The following is an 18,540-nucleotide window of genomic DNA, read 5'->3' as shown; positions in this document are numbered from 1 at the left end:
AGGATGCAGAAAGCTGTTGGCAACTGCCTGAGATGCAGAGAGAGGAAGAGAAAGGGGTTGTGTGTGGTGGTGCGTGTGTTTAAAGCAGCAGGAAGTATGGAGACACAGGAAGAGAGATGACACAAAGACACACAAGGCAGGCACCCTGTAAGGTATGCCTGTAAGGGACCCTGTTCCAGGGCAAATCAAAGGAAGAGGGTGAGAGATGATGACTGTTAATTGCAAAGACAGGCTTGGCAAAAGGGGTTCTCAGGAAGGGGACAAAGAGACAGGAGAGCCTGAGCGCTGTTGGAATAGCGGGTCCCAGGAGAGTGGGTGTGGGATGTGGCACTGAGCACCAGAGGGCCGGGAGCTGGGCTGGACATAGAGTTCTGAATGCACAAGATGAAGGGGGATTACATGAGAGGGTGCCATGGGAAAAGCCCCAGGTGGGTCAGGAAGGGCACCTGCAGCCAGCCAGACTGCCCCATCCTTCCAAGGTGGCCTCAGGTTGGGCCACACAGCTCCCTCCAATCCAGGCCCTGAGTCACCTGCACAGACCAAGACCAAGCCTGGGGCAGGGGTGGGGTCCTTCTTTAAGGGTCTGTGGGAGGCATCTACTTGGGTATCTGAGGGTCTAGGCTCAAGGGCTACATCCTGGGAAACCACAACCAGAGACCCCTGCCACCTTTGCTGGTGGGCATAGCTAGAGTTGCTGGGAGCCCGCTCTCTCCAAGTAGAAGGTAGGGAGCAGAAGCCACCATGGCAAGAAGGGCAAACTGCCTGTGGGGGCCCATCGGGCATCAACAGGGCGAGGAGGATGACCCTGGTAGGAGCACCGTGGATCCCATGGCCGAGGTCTCAAGCTCAGACTCAGACTTCTCAGGCTCGGACTTCACTCCCCCAGCCCCACCAAAGGGAGGAGCAAGGGAGGGGAGGTCTTAAGAGTGCACGCCTTGGAGTTAACCATGTTGGTTCATGTTCTAGCGCTGTGATTGTGTCACCCTGGCCAAGTCAATTGACCTCTCTGAGTCTCCGTCCCCTCCTTCATTTGTAAAGTGGGGATACTATGGTGCTGGTCCTATAGGGCTGTTGGGAAGATGGAATGAAATAAAGTGCAGGAAATGCTTGGTAAATTTGGTGACACATAGTTAAGTGCTCAAAACGAAATGTCAGAGGGGCAGTCTCTTGCCCCTTCCCTTTGCTACAGCCAGGAGAAAGACTGGCATTGCTGACTCAGGCCTCGCCAGACCAAGCATGTAGCCATTCCCCCACCATAGGCTCCTCCAATCACCTTGTATTAACCTTGGAATTTCCCCCCATATGTATTTATTTTTTTCCTTTTTGTCAGCAGAAGAAAATTACACTTCTGCCGGCATTGTCCATCACAGAAATAAGCACTTGCAGATGCAATTATAAAGGCCAAATGACGGAATTAGTTTTGCTGGTAATGCTGGCACTGGGGAGAATCAGAAGAAATGCCTTATAAATCAGGCGCTAGGCAGCAGCCAGTCTCAGCTGCACCCTCTCCCCCACACGCTGACTGCAGGGCAGGGGCTGACCGCAAGGAGGGTGCTGAGCGCTGAGCGGCCGCTGATCTTCACTGCTCTTCCCCTGATGGTTCTGCTGAGGGAGGTTGTTGGGGGAGGCAGAGACTTCCGGAGCCCTCCTCCAGGCCTTGGTGCCAGCAGGTGCCCAGCTCTCTCCGGGAGCTACCTGGACTCCTTGGTGCCCAGGTGATGACTGGCCCATAGACTGACATACATCTGCCCAAAGACAGCTTCTCCAGGATGAATCTATCTAAGCCAGCAGCCTCTGTGACCTTCAAGCCCACTTTCAGCCTTGTTTTCCTCGTAGTTCTTACCACTGCCTGGAATTACATTACTTAGTTATTTCTCCCCTTGGTGCTCTGTCTCCCCATTCTGACTTTTTTGTGTGTGTGTGAGACGAGTCCCCCTCTGTCCTAGGCTGAAATGCAATGGTGCCATCTCGGCTCACTGCCACCTCCGCCTCCCAGGTTCAAGCGATTCTCCAGCCTCAGCCTCCCGAGTAGCTGGGATTACAGGTGCGTGCCACCATGCCCGGCTAATTTTTGTATTTTTAGGAGAGACAGGGTTTCACCATGTTGGCCAGGATGGTTTTGATCTCTTGACCTCAGGTTATCTGCCTGTCTTGGCCTCCCAAAGTGCTGGGATTACAGGTATGAGCCACCGTGCCTGGCCTCCACATTCTGATTTTAAGTGGTAGTCCAGGTTGTCATGCTTAGGATATGACTTCAGTGTTAGGCACAGCAGCCAGCACATTGGAAAATTTCAAAAAAAAATATTACTAGGCCGGGTGCAGTGGCTCATGCCTGTAATTCTAGCATTTTGGGAGGCCAAGGCAGGCGGATCACAAGGTCAGGAGTTCGAGACCAGCCCAACCAACATGGTGAAACCCTGTCTGTACTAAAAATACAAAAATTAGCCAGGCGTGATGGCACACACCTGTCATCCCAGCTACTCAGGAGGCTGAGGCAGGAGAATTGCTTGAACCCAGGAGGTGGAGGTTGCAGTGAGCCGAGATCGCGCCGTTGCTCTCCAGCCTGGGTGACAGAGTGAGACTACGTCTCAAAAAAAAAAATTTACTAAATATGTGACTGAACAAATGTCTGGTCACTGTTTTCATGAAGGTGCCTTCAGCGGTATGCCGGGCATCTTCAGCTGCCCCTGCACATCCTCTGTGCCTGTCTCCTTTTGGGTGGGATGGGGGCAATAGGGAGCCTGAGCAGGGGCCAGGGCATTGGAGGTGCTCTATAAACCCCACCTGGCCCCAAGCAATCTGGCAAACCCTCTGTCGCTGCTTGCTGCCCCCACGGTGTCTGATCAGGGGCTACCAGCCCCACAGAAGGAAGGTAATGCTGACCCTCCATGGCTGGCAATGGAAATCAACCTTCTACTAAACTGGGCAGAGATGTTGAGCCCTGTATCAAAACTGAGTTAGATACAAACTTCTCTCCTTCACAGGGATGAAAGTGGGGCACACTCAGACAGTTTTCAGGAATGGCAGATTCTGCCGGGTGTTCCAAGAGAGGGATGAGCAGGGGCTCCTGGGTCAAGACCAATGAATGGTTAGGGACTCTAGGAGAGGGGCATTTGGGATGGGCCTCGGGGGTGGATCAGAGTTTGGAAGGCAGTTACAGAATGAAAGGATAGAGGAACTAGCAATGAGAGAACAGTCTGGGGTGCACCAGGGAAAAGGTAGATACAAGAACACTAAGCCCGGCCGGGCGCGGTGGCTCAAGCCTGTAATCCCAGCACTTTGGGAGGCCGAGACGGGCGGATCACGAGGTCAGGAGATCGAGACCATCCTGGCTAACACGGTGAAACCCCGTCTCTACTAAAAAAAAAAAATACAAAAAACTAGCCGGGCGAGGTGGCGGCGCCTGTAGTCCCAGCTACTCGGGAGGCTGAGGCAGGAGAATGGCGGGAACCCGGGGGGCGGAGCTTGCAGTGAGCTGAGATCCGGCCACTGCACTCCAGCCTGGGCCACAGAGCGAGACTCCGTCTCAAAAAAAAAAAAAAAAAAAAAAAAAAGAACACTAAGCCCAACCAGACTGTGGACAACCTTGACACTAGGGTCTGAAATTAATTCAGCAGATCATAGGGAGCCATTGAAGGATTTTGAGCAGAGAAGGATGATAATTTTAGCTACTGGCTTTGACTTTTTGCCCCTGGGCCTCTTATGAGAACCTTGACAAGTAGTAAAATGCACTAGTGTGTACCACTGAGTGCCAGCCAGAGCCGGGGGGAGCCATTAGATGGCAATGGAGACACAGAGGTGCCAGAGGGAGGAGCCTGGAGCACAGCTGAGGTGCTCACCTGGAGCCTTGGTTTGGCATCTTTTTTTTTTTTCTTTTTTTGACAGGGTCTCACTCTGTCACCCAGGTTGGAGTGCAGTGGTGCAATCTTGGTTCACTGCAACCTCCGCTTCCCAGGTTCAAGCGATTCTCCTGCCTCAGCCTCCTGAGTAGCTGGGACTACAGGCAACTGCCACCATGACTGGCTAATTTTTCTATTTTTAATAGAGATGGGGTTTCACCATGTTGACCAGGCTGGTCTTGAACTCCTGACCTCAAGTGACCCATCCACCTCAGCCTCCCAAACCAAAGTGCTGGGATTACAGGCGTGAGCCACCATGCCTGGCCTTTGATTTGGCATTTCTTAGGTACAATATGAAAGTGGCCAGCTGGGCCATCCCCTTCCCCGATCCCTGTCGCCATCTGGCTGGCCTGTGAGACCCTGGAAGTCACTCTGCAGGGAGACAGACATGCTCATTCCTAGAACATCGCAGGGAAGAGGGTGTTTGTAGCAGGAAGAGGAAATTTTGTTCTCTATACTTAGGCCCTTGGCACTCCTCAAACCCTCCTTCCTAAAATGGGCCCCAAGGGTCACGGTCTGTCTGCCACTTCATTTGTCTGTTGGACTTTTAGTTGGTAAGCCACAAGCAAGTCTGGCTTGGGAGGAGGTTGTTTAAAAGGTGCCATGACAAACAGTCACTTAACACCACTGCGCCTCTGTTTCCTCACTTGGAAAAGTGGGTGGGAGGTAATAACAGTACTTACCTGTGGAGATCTGGTCAAAATTAAATTCATACATCGGTATGTGTCATGAGAAGGTGGATGTAGTTGTAGTTATAGGTGACAGAGACAGACTTACCTTTCCTGAGCTGCCTTTATGTCCGGGCCCTGTACTAGGCCCTGGGCACATGTGGACCCCATGACCCCACGCTGCTTCTGGGAGCCACGTCCTGGTTGGGGGAGCCACGCGTTAGCCTCAGCTTCAGTGCCTCAGTGTGATCAGGGCTGGGAATGCTGAGTGAGTGCAGGGAGGAGCCCTAACTTTGCCTTGGGGGTCAGGGAGGGCAGAAGAGTGTGAGCCAGGCAGGAGAGGGAGGGATGCCGTCCAAGTGGAGGGGTCAGAGCCAGGTCCTGGGAGCTGCACGTGCTCCAGTCTGGGTCAGAAATGAGGCTAGACATTCAGGGCCGACACGGTGTGTAGGAGGGGAGGGGTTTTCCTTCGAGCGCAGATCTACCGCCTCCTTCCGGGCCCAGGGCCCCTGACAGGCCCTGCTGCAGCCTAGTGCTGGCCCCACACCTGACAAGGCCCAAGGTCAGTGCTGCTACCTTCACCCTGGCAGGGGCAAGGAGCAGCTTTTCATCTAGTTCGGGTTCCTACATTTGAAAAATGAAAGCTCTCCCTCTCCTCCTCACCCAGGCATACATATTTCACATGGTCATTAGGTGGTGGCACTGAAGAACTCACAAATCTTCCCTGGTCAGCATCGGCAGCCTGGGCGGGCAGTGAGAGGCCCTGGGGACAAGGGTCACCGTGGGAGCCATGGCTGTGCCCAGTTCAACGTGGGCAGGGGAGGGCAAGCCTTGCAAGGGTTGGGGGTGTGAAGCCAGCTTCTGCTCTAAGACAGTCCAGTCCTGTCTCCTGGGGCTCATCACCTAATTTCCTTGGGCCTCAGCGGCTCCAGGCCCCAGGGGGAAGGGGATGGGACGCAGGCACCTCACACATCCTTCCCGTCCTGACAATCCAGAGCAATTTTGTGGGGCACCCAGATCTGAAGGGCTCATCGCCAGGTCTCAGGGGCAGCATGGCCCCATGACCCAGGCCCCTCCCTTCCTGCACACCCCACTTTCTGCTTCTCAGCTGCTGTCCTCCGCCTCCTAGCCTGCTGTCTCTCCTCTACTTCCCTTTCCCTTTTCCTTCTACCATTTGCTTCTCTTCTGTCCCCTTTCTTCTGAGTCCTGCCTTCTTTATCTTCACCCCAGTCTCTCTGCCCCTTCCCTATTTTCTCTGCACCACCCCCTTCTTATTCATTTTTCAGTCACTTAAGAAGCATCTACTGCATGCCAGGCACCGTCTGTGCTGTGCAGTGAGCACCACAGGTGACTTCCCCAAAGTCCTTCCCCAAACCCTTTTCCTTTGACAAAGGCAAATGATGGGGGCCAAGGAGGTATGGTTTGGTCACACAGTGACCTGGAACTGAGGTCTCCACACCACAGTGACCCCTCGCCAAGGGGCTCAATGGCATGGCAGTCAGATCTTCCCGAGACCAAGCTGCAGTTATAACAGTCCAACAAGACCATGCATTGATGACCATGATTGTCAGTGGAACCTGGGGGTGGGAAGGGCTCTGGGATTCCTCCCGCTCCCCTTCTCCTCCGTCCCTGTAAAGTAAGGATAAATCTGGGGTTGCTTTGGGCAGTGTGGTCTCCTCTTGCCTGGAATAACCAGGCTCCCTTCCTTCTGAGAACAAGCACTCGTCTTGGCTCAGAGGCAATAACTGATGGAGGGCAAGGGCATGGCTAGATGGCACAGGATTCAAATCCAGCACTGTTCTTTCTCTAGCTGTGAAGCCTTGAGTGAATGATGTACTGTCTCGATGCCTCAGTTTCCCCATCTGTAAATTAGAGGTGGTGCTGATAATAGTACCTACCTCACAGGGCTGTTGTGAAGGTGAAGGGGTTGTAGGTAGAAAGCGTGCAGGAGCCAGCAGTGGCTGCTGTTGTCGTGAGGAATGGTGCAGGCAGTGGGAGAGGCCCCGTCTGGGAGCCAGTCCTGGGTTGGAGGGTGGTGACATGGCTCAGTGCCTTCCTTTCACTTGTTCAGCACACACCCCCTGAAAACCTGTGAGGAGCTCTGAGCCTGGGTGGGATGGTGGTGGGGACAGAGGTCTGCACAGTCTGTAGGAGCATAAGCTGTGGGGATATTGAATGGAAATCCGGCACAAGAGGCAGTCCTATACAAGCTGGCAGCCCAGAGCCCCCAGAAATGGCATCTTTCTGTATAGCCAAGTTTTCTGGATAACTAAGATCTTAACCCTTTGGGTATAAACTTTTTTTCATTTCATTCATTTGGGATAGAAATATATTTTTCACTTATCTGCCTTCCTGAACTGAATATACTAAACACAAATTAGCTTTTCCTTGAAAATTCAGGCTTATCATAAAGAACATAGAATTTACTGGATTTCATAGAATCCAGGAACTTTAAAAGGAACCTCAAAAAATATTGAGCACAAAGGGATCAAAACATATTTTTAGCCGTGAGGGCTTTATCCACTTACAATCTTACAGAGATACCTTAAATACAAAACAGATGCAAGTGGACCCCAAAGTCAGTCTGAGGCCTTTCCCTACGGGCATCTGGTGGCAGGCAGCAGTTTGCCCAGCTCTAGGGCAGTGGCCTGGGAAGAGAGCAGAGGTCACATCTAGAACAGCACTTTGCATGGATTATGTGTTTCATAAGTAACTACTGAATGAACAAATGATGTCATTTAGCCTGCACTGTGGATTAGAACCATGTCAGGGACAATATAGAAGCCAATGTTCCCAGCCACAAAGCCAAACCCCTACTAGAACTTCAGGTCGGGGGAGATGGAGGAGGGCCTCACTGGGATGGCCACAGAGAATGAACACCAGGTGGGGGTGGAGAGGCCAGTTTCTGTCCCACTCTGCTTCTGACCTGCTCCTAAGCCAGACTGGCAGCAGGCTTTCACCAGGCCTCATTGAGGTCTGAGCCTCCATTGTGTGACCTGTGAGACAGATGGAAATGTTTGTCTCCCTACCACATGGACAGCTGTGAGGGGAAAACGAAGCCATAGTAAACCTGGATGTTCTTTGAAAATGTAAAAGGTATGACAGCCATGCAGGCTGCCACCATCATTGTCCTTGTCATCAGCATAAGGCTGGCCTCTCTCCTGTCTATCTCTTTTGACCATAAGTGATGCCAGCCTGGACCAGCCCAGTCAAAGGAAGTCTCAATTAGCCAGGCACAGCGGCTGATCCCTGTAGTCCCAGCTACTCAGGAGGCCACAGTGGGAGGATCCCTTGAGCCCAGCAGTTGGAGGCCAACTTGGGCAACATAGAGAGACCCATTTCTAAAAAAAAAAAGAAAAAAGAAAAAAGAAAAAAAAGAGAGAGAGCGATCTCAGTGAACTCACAAACCAAATCAAGGGTGGGGAAGGGATGTCAGATCAGATTCAGGATTCTAAGACTACCAGAATTTGGCCTTCTCTTCTCCTAGCTCTCCTGAGGTCTGGGTGCATCTTCATCCTCCCCAAACATGCAGCAGCTCTCAGTTCATGTCTCCCCTGCCTAACTCTCTGAGGAAAGCTTTTATCCCCAGCAACGCAATAGGAAGAGTCCCCAGAGGATTCTGATGGACCCAGCTGTGGTCAAGGGCCATTCCCAGGCCAGTCCCTGTGGTCAGGGACAGGCAGGCAGTTCCCAGTCAGGCCTTTTGTGCAAGCAGAGAGAGGAGCCAGAGGAGACGGGTGGAGAGGGTGGCAGAGTGTTTCTAAAAGTGAAGGCCACTGGGCAGATAGGTCTGCCCTATGCATGCAATGGATTTGAAAGAATTTCCAGGGTCAAAGAAGGGAGGGACCAGAGGGCTTCCCCCAATGGCTAGCACATCTGACTTGGAGGCTTTAAGGACTGTGGGAGAAAAACCAGAAGAACCCACCAGATGGCTGACACCAACCTTCGTTTGTGATACTGTCAAAACCACAGGCTGTGATCCCAGGCCATGGGTCCACGGTCTCTCTCCCAAGCTCTCGGAGCATCTGCAGAGAAGAGGCTTGCCCCGCCTGGAGGGGGCATGAGCCCCCATGAGCCCAGAAGGAGTGGCTTCACTCAGTTAGAGATGCCTGGTAGACCAGTCCTGTAGAACTGCGCCTTCCAGTATAAATTTAAACAGCCAGTAGCGGCCTGCGGCATCCTTACTGAACAGCATGGTTCTAGAAAATTCCACCTGGGCCAAAGGAGACATGCGAGAGGAATACGGATTTCCTGTGGACCTGAAACCTCAGCTGGACCTGGCAGTAATGACTTCTTGTTCTCACCGTTGCAGGCAACAGACAATGATGCAGGCACCTTTGGGGAAGTCAACTATTTCTTCAGTGATGACCCAGACAGGTGAGACTCTGCCCACAGTCCCTCAGGTCCCTCCGCATTGGTCCTTGGCCCTCCCCAGACTCATGAGATCTGGGAACTTTTCAGTGCCCAGGGAGGGAGGTGCTGGGCCCTGTGGCTAGAGCACTGGACTGGAAGTTGGAGCCCATGGACACTGTGGCTGATTTGACCCTGATTGTGGCACAGCCTTGGTCAAGTCTCCTCGACTCTCTGAGGCACAGCTTATCTGACCCTCAAAAGATAGCCTTTAGCTTTGGGAATGGATCCATTGTGTCTCTGAGAGGCTTTGAAGTACTAGCGACTGCATACCACCATCACCACCACCACCACCGCCGCCGCCGCCGCCGCCGCCGCTGCCGCCGCCAGCCGCAGCAACTACGTGTCAGGCTCATCAAGGCCAAGGGCTTTACACGCATTGTCTCATGTCATCCTCTCAGTGAAATGACAGAGGAACTCAGTGCTAGGCACTTTTATCATCCCCACTTTACAGGTGAGGAAAGTGCAACACAGAGAGGCTAAGTCACTTGTCCAAAGTCACACAGCTGTAAGTGCCATGGTCAGGCTTCTGCATGTGACCTTCACCACTAGGCTACACAGCCTGCCCCAGGAGGGCTCTCAATGTGCAGCAGCCCATAGGTGGGTTACTCACCTCCCTGCCTGACACATGCCAGCCTTGCCCCATCACTCCTCATGGTAACATGGTCCAGGCTTGGTTTTGGGCCTTGTCTTCAATTAATCCAAGCCAAAGGGCAGCCTTCTCACTTTTTTTTTTTTTTGTTTGTTTGTTTTTGAAACAGTGTCTCGCTCTGTTGCCCAGACTGGAGTTTTATGGCACAATCTTGGCTCACTGCAACCTCCGCCTCCTAGGTTCAAGCAATTCTCCTGCCTCAGCCTCCTGAGTAGCTGCGATTACAGGCACCCACCACCACACCTGGTTAATTTTTGTATTTTTAGTAGAGATGGGATTTCACCATGTTGGCCAGGCTGGTCTCGAACTCCTGACCTCAGGTGATCCACCCACCTCGGCCTCCCAAGTGCTGGGATTACAGGCATGAGCCACTGCGCCCAGCCCCCTCTCACTTTTAACATGCTCAAAGGCCACGTGTCTGATGCATTGGGAAGCCCAGTGGAATGAGTGAGGTGGTGGGTGTCAACTTGAATGACTGACCCCAACTATCTGTGAGAAGGATCAAGAAAAGATAGGGAAGGAGCTGGATGCAGTGGCTCATGCCTGTAATCCCAGCAGTTTGGGAGGCCGAGGTGGGTGGATTACCTGAGGTCAGGAGTTCAAGACCAGCCTGGCCAATATGATGAAACCCTATCTCTACTAAAAATACAAAAATTAGCTGGGCGTGGTGGCAGGTGCCTCTAGTCCCAGCTACTTGGGAGGCTGAGGCAGGAGACTGGTTTGAACCTAGGAGGCAGAGGTTGCAATGAGCTGAGATTGCACCACTGTACTCCAGCCTGGGGACAGAGTGAAACCCTGTCTCAAAAAAGAAGAAGAGACAAGGAGATTGTTAGGGGCATCTGGCCATTCTCTGTCACTCAGTGATGGGGGCCTCAAATGGGAGGAAGGCACCAACACGGCTAAGTGCACAGGAAACCCTTTCCCCAGGGGACCCATGTTCATGTAGCCTTATCCTGGTCATCTTGGATGGTCTCACCTCTTCCCGTCTTCTGGGCCTGAAACTTTCCTCACTCCGAGCCAGAACCTTCCAGGCTTGGTGGTTGGCAGTTGTGGTCAGAGCACACAGATGTCAACTGACGTCTCAGATGAGGCTCCTGAGGGGACATTTAGAGGACGTAGTTGGAGGGGTTGTCTTGTCGTACCTTTCTTTTTTTTTTTTTTTTTTTTTGAGACGGAGTCTCGCTCTGTTGCCCAGGCTGGAGTGCAGTGGCCGGATCTCAGCTCACTGCAAGCTCCACCTCCCGGGTTCACGCCATTCTCCTGCCTCAGCCTCCTGAGTAGCTGGGACTACAGGCGCCCACCACCTCGCCCGGCTAGTTTTTTGTATATTTTAGTAGAGACGGGGTTTCACCATGTTAGCTAGGATGGTCTCGATCTCCTGACCTCGTGATCCGCCCCTCTCGGCCTCCCAAAGTGCTGGGATTACAGGCTTGAGCCACCGCGCCCGGCCCTTGCCGTACCTTTCTACTACCCAGGAGATGTGTACCAACCTTCCGCTCAAGGCTCATCTCCTCAAAGTCAAGGGGCAGCTCCTAAAAGAGGACCAACCACCCTGCCCTTCACCAGCTGCTTTCTGCCCATTCCTAGCATGCTGGTGCATCTAAATTTCTGCAATAGGTAGGAATTCCTGTTCACAGCAGGAGGGTTGTTCTGCCTGGTTTCCTCCTTGCTTAAATCAGGCGACTCCTCCTGCCCACCTCGTGTGATCCTGATCCCTGCCCCCACCCACTGCCTTTAGAAATAGCAGCTCTTCTCAGGGCAAGTGAAAGGGAAGGCAGATTTCAGACTTCATTTATTTCTGTTTGTCACTCTGGGCAAAGACAGGTTGGGAAATGCCGGCCCCATCAAGCCTGTTTTAAACCACGGTGTTCCCTCCCTCCATCCTCCCGGCCTGGCACAGGTTCTCGCTGGACAAGGACACGGGACTCATCATGCTGATTGCCAGGCTGGACTATGAGCTCATCCAGCGCTTCACCCTGACAATCATTGCCCGGGACGGGGGCGGTGAGGAGACCACAGGCCGGGTCAGGATCAATGTGTTGGATGTCAACGACAACGTGCCCACCTTCCAGAAAGATGCTTATGTGGGTGCTCTGCGGGAGAACGAGCCTTCTGTCACACAGCTGGTGCGGCTCCGGGTAAGGTGCCAGGGAGCCCTGCACTCCTGCCATTCATCTTACTCTTCCCCCTGTACTTGCTTGCTTGCTTCTTTTTTGTTTTTTGTTGTTTTGAGACAGGGTCTCACTCTTTCACCCAGGCTGCAGTGCAGTGGTACAATCAGAGTTCATTGCAGCCCCAAACTCCTGGGCTCAAGCAATCCTCCTGTCTCTGCCTCCTTAGCAGCTGGGACTACAGGCTTGAGCCACCGTGCCTAGCCTGTGCTTTCTTCTTGACCAACCCCTCGGGAACCCACTGCAAGAGGGGCTGACCTCCCATCCACAAAGAATGCTGCACAGATTTGAGAGTCAAATTCTGAGTCTGTGTTGGGCCTTCTATGAGCAACACCTCATGTCCTTGGTACTAAGTGGGGCTTTATATGTCTCAGCTTAAATATTAGGTCAGAATTAGCAAAAGATCCCCCTCCCCACCCATCCGCCACCATCTCCCTTAGCAAGGGCATTGAGTGGGGAGCACTTCCTTGTGTCAGGACCCCCTCCAAGCCCTTTAATGACTGACTAGAATCAGGAAGTGCTGCAGCTGGAAGGAGCTACAGAGACCATGGAGTGCAACCCCATTTTACAGAAGGGAAACCCGGAGGGGAGACGCTTGCCCATGAAGACATAGTTAGTACAGTGTCAGAGCCAGGTCTAGTCCTGGAATGCTGTTCTCCAAGTGCTTCCTGCAACAAGTCCCCACTTGGCTTCAGTGACCTTTAACCAGAGACTTTTAAATGTCCCCCCTTCCCCATGCTGCCTACCCAAAGGGATGGGACCCAGAGCCTCCATTTGGAGCTTGTTTTCGAAGCAGGCAGGGATGAAGGCAAGGCCGGAAGGGTGGGCACAGGGGATACCTAGAAGAACAGACCATGTGCCCGTCCAGCCTGGCCACGGCCCCCCATACAACCTTGTCCTGCCGTGCCCTCCCTGCTCAGCTCCAGGTATACCCCGAGTAATGGGGACCACTGGAGGCTCTAGAGTGAGGGACGACCTGGAAAGAAGCTCAGAGAAGACAGTCAAGGGGAAGAGGGATCCCTGGCCCCACTCCAGGTGCCTTCTTTTCTCCTTGCTTTCCTGTAATATGCATGGATTAGACACCCACTGTGGCCAAACGCTGGGTTGGCCTGTAGGTATGCAGCAGCAATCAAGAAACAAGGTTCCTGCTCACATGAAACTGATGGTCTAAGCGAGGGAGGCAGAAATTAGATAAGAAATTACCACTGGGTGTAAGGGGACCAATGAGATAAGGGGACCCAAGGGCCCTAACTGGGTCCAGGAGTCAGGGAGGGCGTCTGCAGGTGGGGGTGTTCCAGCTGGGGTTGGGGGTGGGAAGTAATTGTGTCTCAGCCTCTGGGAAGGCCAGGCCTCCGCATTCTTCCTGGGCATCCTACCTACCCTCTAGATTCCCCAGGCTGCCTCCACAGGCAGCACATGGAGGGGAGCAGGGCGTCTGCTGGGAGCCAGAGTGTGGCCTCTAGTTGAAGCACAAGGGGTGCCTCCTGGGGTCCTGGGCCAGGACAAGACCCAAGGCTGGATCACCCAAAAAAGGAGCTGTCAGCAGGGTCAGCCTTCCCCTCCCTCCCAGCTGCCCACCCTCTTTTGGTCCCCAGCCTCCTGCAGGCTCACGGCTCTTGTCTGCCCTCTTCCTTCCAGGCAACAGATGAAGACTCCCCTCCCAACAACCAGATCACCTACAGCATTGTCAGTGCGTCTGCCTTTGGCAGCTACTTTGACATCAGCCTGTACGAGGGCTATGGAGGTAGGTGTGGGGCAGAACTCGGGGCCCAGCCAGGAGGAGGGCTGGGGGGCTCTCTGCACTCACACCTCCCTTGTGTGGGTGGGGCGGGCACCCCGTGTCTCCCTGACACCCTGGGCTACTCAGGAAGCTGCCCCAAACACCTAGGGCTGGAGTGGGATGTGGCCTGAGTCGCCCTTCCATAGGATCAACATCTGTGTCTCTCATCAGCGGGATCTCTCTTTGGTTGTCAGGCCATGGCCAGCCCTGCAATCGAGCCAGAAGTGTGATGGTAACAGAATCTCTGGGGCTCTCTGTTTCTTACCAAGGCTGCGGGCAGGTCCGTGGGATGGAAGCTCGTTAGCCAAGCCTCCCTACCCTTTGGGCGGCCCTGTGGGGCCAGGCACTCTGCACCATGCCCTGCTGCCTACTGTGGTTCCCCATCCCTGGAGCCCTGGCAGGAAATAGCAGCAGCAACCTCAAGCTCCAAGATCCCAAGAGAGACTACTTTGTTTTTCAGACGAGGCAGCTAAGGCCCAGAGACGGAGCAACTTGCCTGAGCTCACCCAGCAAAGCTGCTGAGCTTGGCACCAAGTCCCTGTGTGGTCTGGCCCTTGGTTGCCTTGCGAGCCTCAACTCTCAGCAGCCCTTGCCCCACCAGAGTCCAGCCTCTTCCAACACTTTGACACTTGTCTCCCCTTACTGGTGTTCACTCCCATGTCTTTGCAAAGTGTGTTCCTTTTGACAGGAAAGTGCTACCTCCTTGCCCCTTGGTCCTGCCTCCCTTTGGCTGTCCAGTGTGTAGTCCCTGGCTAGCTTTAAGGGCTCATTTAACACTTCCTCCTCTGGGAAGCTTCTCTGATTTCTGGAGCCAGGGTTAGGTGCCCCCCAGGGCAGAAGGGATCGATGTGCATTGAATGACTCTGGGTCCAGTGCTCACTCCTCCCACTGCCCCACAGTTAGTTAAGAGAAATGCCATTGTAGAAATTGTGGTTCTGACCAGCGAGGTGGCTCAGGCCTGTAATCCCAGCAGTTTGGGAGGCTGAGGCCAGTAGATCAATTGAGGTCAGGAGTTCGAGACCAGACTGGCCAACATGGCGAAACCCTGTCTCTACTAAAAATACAAAACTTGGCCAGGCGTGGTGGTGTGCACCTGTAATCCCAGCTACTTGGGAGGCTGAGGCAGGAGAATCACTTGAATCTGGGAGGCAGAGGGTGCAGTGAACCCAGGTCGCGCCACTGCACTCCAGCCTGGTGACAGAGCGAGACTCCGTCTCAAAAAAAAAAAAAAAAAAAAAAAAAACAAAGAAAACAAATTGCATTCTTCATGAAATCTACATCCATCTTTCTCTTTCTTTCTTTCTTTCTTTCTTTCTTTCTTTCTTTCTTCTTTCTTTCTTTCTTTCTTTTTTTTTTTTTTTTGACAGCGTTTTACTCTGTCACCCCAGGTGGGAGTGCAGTGGCTCTATCTCGGCTCATTGCAACCTCCGCCTCTGCCTCCTGGGTTCGTATGATTCTCCTGCCTCAGCCTCCAGAGTAGCTGGGATTACAGGTGTGCCACCACACCCAGCTAATTTTTGTATTTTTAGTAGAGATGGGATTTTGCTAATGCTGGCCAGGCTGGTCTTGAACTCCTGACCTCAAGCCATCTGGCCACCTCAGCCTCCCAAAGTGCTGGAATTACAGGTGTGAGCCACCGTGCCCGGCCCATCCCTCTTTCAAAAACTTAAAAGTTCCATGCTTCTGCCTGCCCCATACCTCATCCTCCTCTCAAGTAGAAGAATCCCCCTTAGATTTTATATTACCAAAGCGATAATCTTGTTTCCCTTTTCCAAATAGAAAGTTGTAATTTAATATTGTTGTAATGCCTTCTAAGACCTCCCATGCCCCCCACTCCCAAGCCAATATGCCTTCCCTCCCCATTTGAGAATCAATGGCTTAGCACAAACAAGTACTAATGGAGAGACTTCAGGCATGTGCAGTGGTGGGGATATTTCAGGGCAGAGGCATCTATCTTAGCTCCCTGCAGATCCTGCCTCTCAGCCTGGGTCTACCTTTGGCATTAGGGTTCTTCACCTACCTCTAAACAGACTTCTGTTGAAGGCAAGGTCTGCAGCACCTAACCCTGAGTACCTCCCCATAGGGTCTAAACAGTGCCCAGAGTAGGTGACTGGATGGGCATGAAGAACCCATAGCATAAAGTGGGGAGGAAATGGAGGGAAGAGAAGAGAGAGAGAGACGCCAGGGGCAGTTGGCTCTTTAATCGTAGCACTTGGGGAGGCCAAGGTGGGAGGATTGCTTGAAGCAGAAGTTCGAGACCAGCCTAGGCAACACAGCCAGACTCTGCTTCTGCGAAGAAAACTTCATAAATAAAAATAAATAAAGGAGAAGGGAGGGAAGAAGATTAGAGAAATAGGGCTAGAGGAGACCGAGGAGTGTCCTGCCTTCTGCACCCCACTGCCTGGTCCTCCCTGGCATCCCCAATGCTGGGCAACACCTGGGGAACTCTGTGCTTACCTGGAGAGAGGAGTAGTGACAGGGAGGGCTATAGGGCCCGAGGCATGACCCTGTCCTCCGAGCAGCTTCCAGACTGATGAGGGAGAATCCATCAAGTGCCGGATGAGTGAGTGAGACAGACAGACAGACAAGCAGGCAGGAGTGCCTACTAAGAAAGAGCCTGGGCTCTGGATTCAGCCAAACCTGGGCTCATCTCCCCACTCTATTAAGTTGAGAGCTGTGTGACCTTGGGCAAGTTACTGAACGTCTCTGAGCGTGGTTTCTTCATCTGTAAAAGGGGGGCTTACATTACCACCAAACCGGCTATCACCTCATGGGCTCCACACAGGGTCTGACACACTTTAGGCAGTCAGGAAACCTCAGTCGAGATGGTGAGGCTCCAGGTGTTCAGAAAACAAGCCAGAGCTGGCCCGGGCCATGCCAGCCATACCTTCTTTGCCCAAAGGGGACCCTGGCTGGACGGGCATCTCAAGTCTGCTTACAGAGGGATCTGGCCTGTTCCTGTCATTTCAGTGATCAGCGTCAGTCGCCCCCTGGATTATGAACAGATATCCAATGGGCTGATTTATCTGACAGTCATGGCCAAGGATGCTGGCAACCCCCCTCTCAACAGCACCGTCCCTGTCACCATCGAGGTATTTGTAAGTACCCAGGGCCACTGGCCTTGCCCTTCCAGGAGCTGGGAGTCAGGTGAGGAGGAAATGTCGTGGGCTTCCTTCATTTATGGCTGCGTTCTGTGAAGAACAGAATTACTGGAAGGTCATCTTCTCCCTTCGCTCTCTCTCCCTATCCCACTCTTCTTTTTTTTTCTTCCCTTTTCCACTCCTCTGAAGATCTAAAGGGGTCTGAAACCAAGCCACAGTTTGTCTGACATGAATATCAAGCACACCTTAGTGCTTTCTGTGTCTGAAATTATCAGTTGCTGAATCCATCTCCACGCTGGTTCATTTGCCCCATGCCACACCGGGATGCAGAGTGTGGTATGACAGTAGGTCCAATGGGCCCCTCCGCATGGAGACCTCCCCGCACACACCTGTGCACGCACTGCCTGCCCCCTCCCCATCTGTGGGAGACAGCGAATGCATGTAGATGGAAGAGTTAGTGCATTATCGGCTCCGGGAGGATTAGATCAGATTGTCAGGTTCGGAGATGCGCTGTGATTTGACATGAGCTCAGGAAAATCTCCCCCTGGAGCAGGCATGCTGGAGAGCCTTCCTGTCACAGCCAGCTTCACCAGCAGCCTCTGCCACTGCCCCACACCCGGCCTTAACAAGCTTTCTTCTCAACCTGAGGCTGAAGCTCCAGGGCCAGCTCCCAAGTGGAAAGGCCCTTGTCTGGGCCAGGGCCCCTATTTGCTTGCTGAATAGGATGGAGCTGGAATGATGGGAAAGTCAATGTGATGCCTGACGGGGGAGCCTCCCAGGTGGCCACGTGGGAGCGGAATTTAGGGGTGACCAGGAGAGTGAGGCTCTACAGAACCAGGATAGCAAAGGGAAGGGCAGAGAGTTGGGGCCTTGCTTCTGGAGTCCTTATGCCTGGCACCTCAGGCTTCAGGGAGTGTCCGGGGAAGGAGGACAGGGACCAGGAGATCTTCAGAAGCCTTAAAACTGGCCTGGGCCAGGCGCAGTGGCTCATGCCTGTAATCCCAGTACTTTGGGAGGCTAAAGTGATCACAAGGACAGGAGTTCGAGACTAGCCTGGCCAACATGGTGAAACTCCGTCTCTACTAAAAATACAAAAATTAGACGGATGTGGTGGCGGGTACCTGTCATCCCAGTTACTCAGGAGGCTGAGGCAGGAGAATCATTTGAACCCTGGAGGCAGAGGTTGCAGTGAGCCGAGATCGCGCCATTGCACTCCAGCCTGGGCAACAAGAGCAAAACTCCATCTCGAGGAAATAAAAAAACAAAAACAAAAACCACCTGACTCAAACCTGTAACCTCCCACCTAGAAACACTGAGGGTAGGGAACAAGAATGCATCCCCTGGCAGTCATGACCATGGGCTGGCACTCTTTACCCCATGGCCCGACCCTGACCACATCACCCAAACCTGGCCTTAGTTTCCCAGACTTGACCACAGCCCCCAAGCCTCCTCTAATCCTAGCTACAGTCACAACCCTGACCAACCCACCCGTTGCTTTCAACCAGCCAGATGCTGCTCTGCACAATGAGGCAGTGAATTCTGTACTGGGACCCCAGTAGGACAAGAAGGTGAATGTGTATCCTGCTCCACTCCCCAAGAAGACACCAAGTGGAAAGAGGGGTGTGGCTGTGGAGGCATATGGGTCTGAAACCTGGCATATGGGTCTGCTACCCTCTTGCTGTGTGACCTGGGTCTCTGAAACAACATCCTCATCTGCAAAATGGGGATAATTGCGGTACCTGCCTCATGATATTTTTGTGAGGATGAAATGGGATTGTGCAGGTGGCACCTGGCACCTGGAATGTTGGCTGTCATTACAGCCAATAAGACAGCCATGCATAACAGCAGCCACACCCATG

General features: G+C 53.1%; 1 protein-coding gene across 1 annotated transcript in view; it reads left to right on the top strand.

The window, feature by feature from the left end:
• Positions 1 to 18,540, top strand: part of CDH23 (cadherin related 23) — a 427,857-nt gene that overhangs the window by 279,972 nt on the left and 129,345 nt on the right. The window contains exons 15-18 of the mRNA XM_030941290.1: positions 8,880 to 8,944; positions 11,530 to 11,767; positions 13,439 to 13,544; positions 16,551 to 16,678. Of these exons, the coding sequence (XP_030797150.1) occupies positions 8,880 to 8,944; positions 11,530 to 11,767; positions 13,439 to 13,544; positions 16,551 to 16,678 (537 nt within the window). The remainder of the gene's footprint in view (positions 1 to 8,879; positions 8,945 to 11,529; positions 11,768 to 13,438; positions 13,545 to 16,550; positions 16,679 to 18,540) is intronic.

The sequence above is a fragment of the Rhinopithecus roxellana genome, chromosome 11 (assembly GCF_007565055.1).
Source record: "Rhinopithecus roxellana isolate Shanxi Qingling chromosome 11, ASM756505v1, whole genome shotgun sequence".
In the NCBI taxonomy this organism is placed as follows: Eukaryota; Metazoa; Chordata; class Mammalia; order Primates; family Cercopithecidae; genus Rhinopithecus; species Rhinopithecus roxellana.
This window is presented reverse-complemented; position numbering and strand designations above follow the sequence as displayed.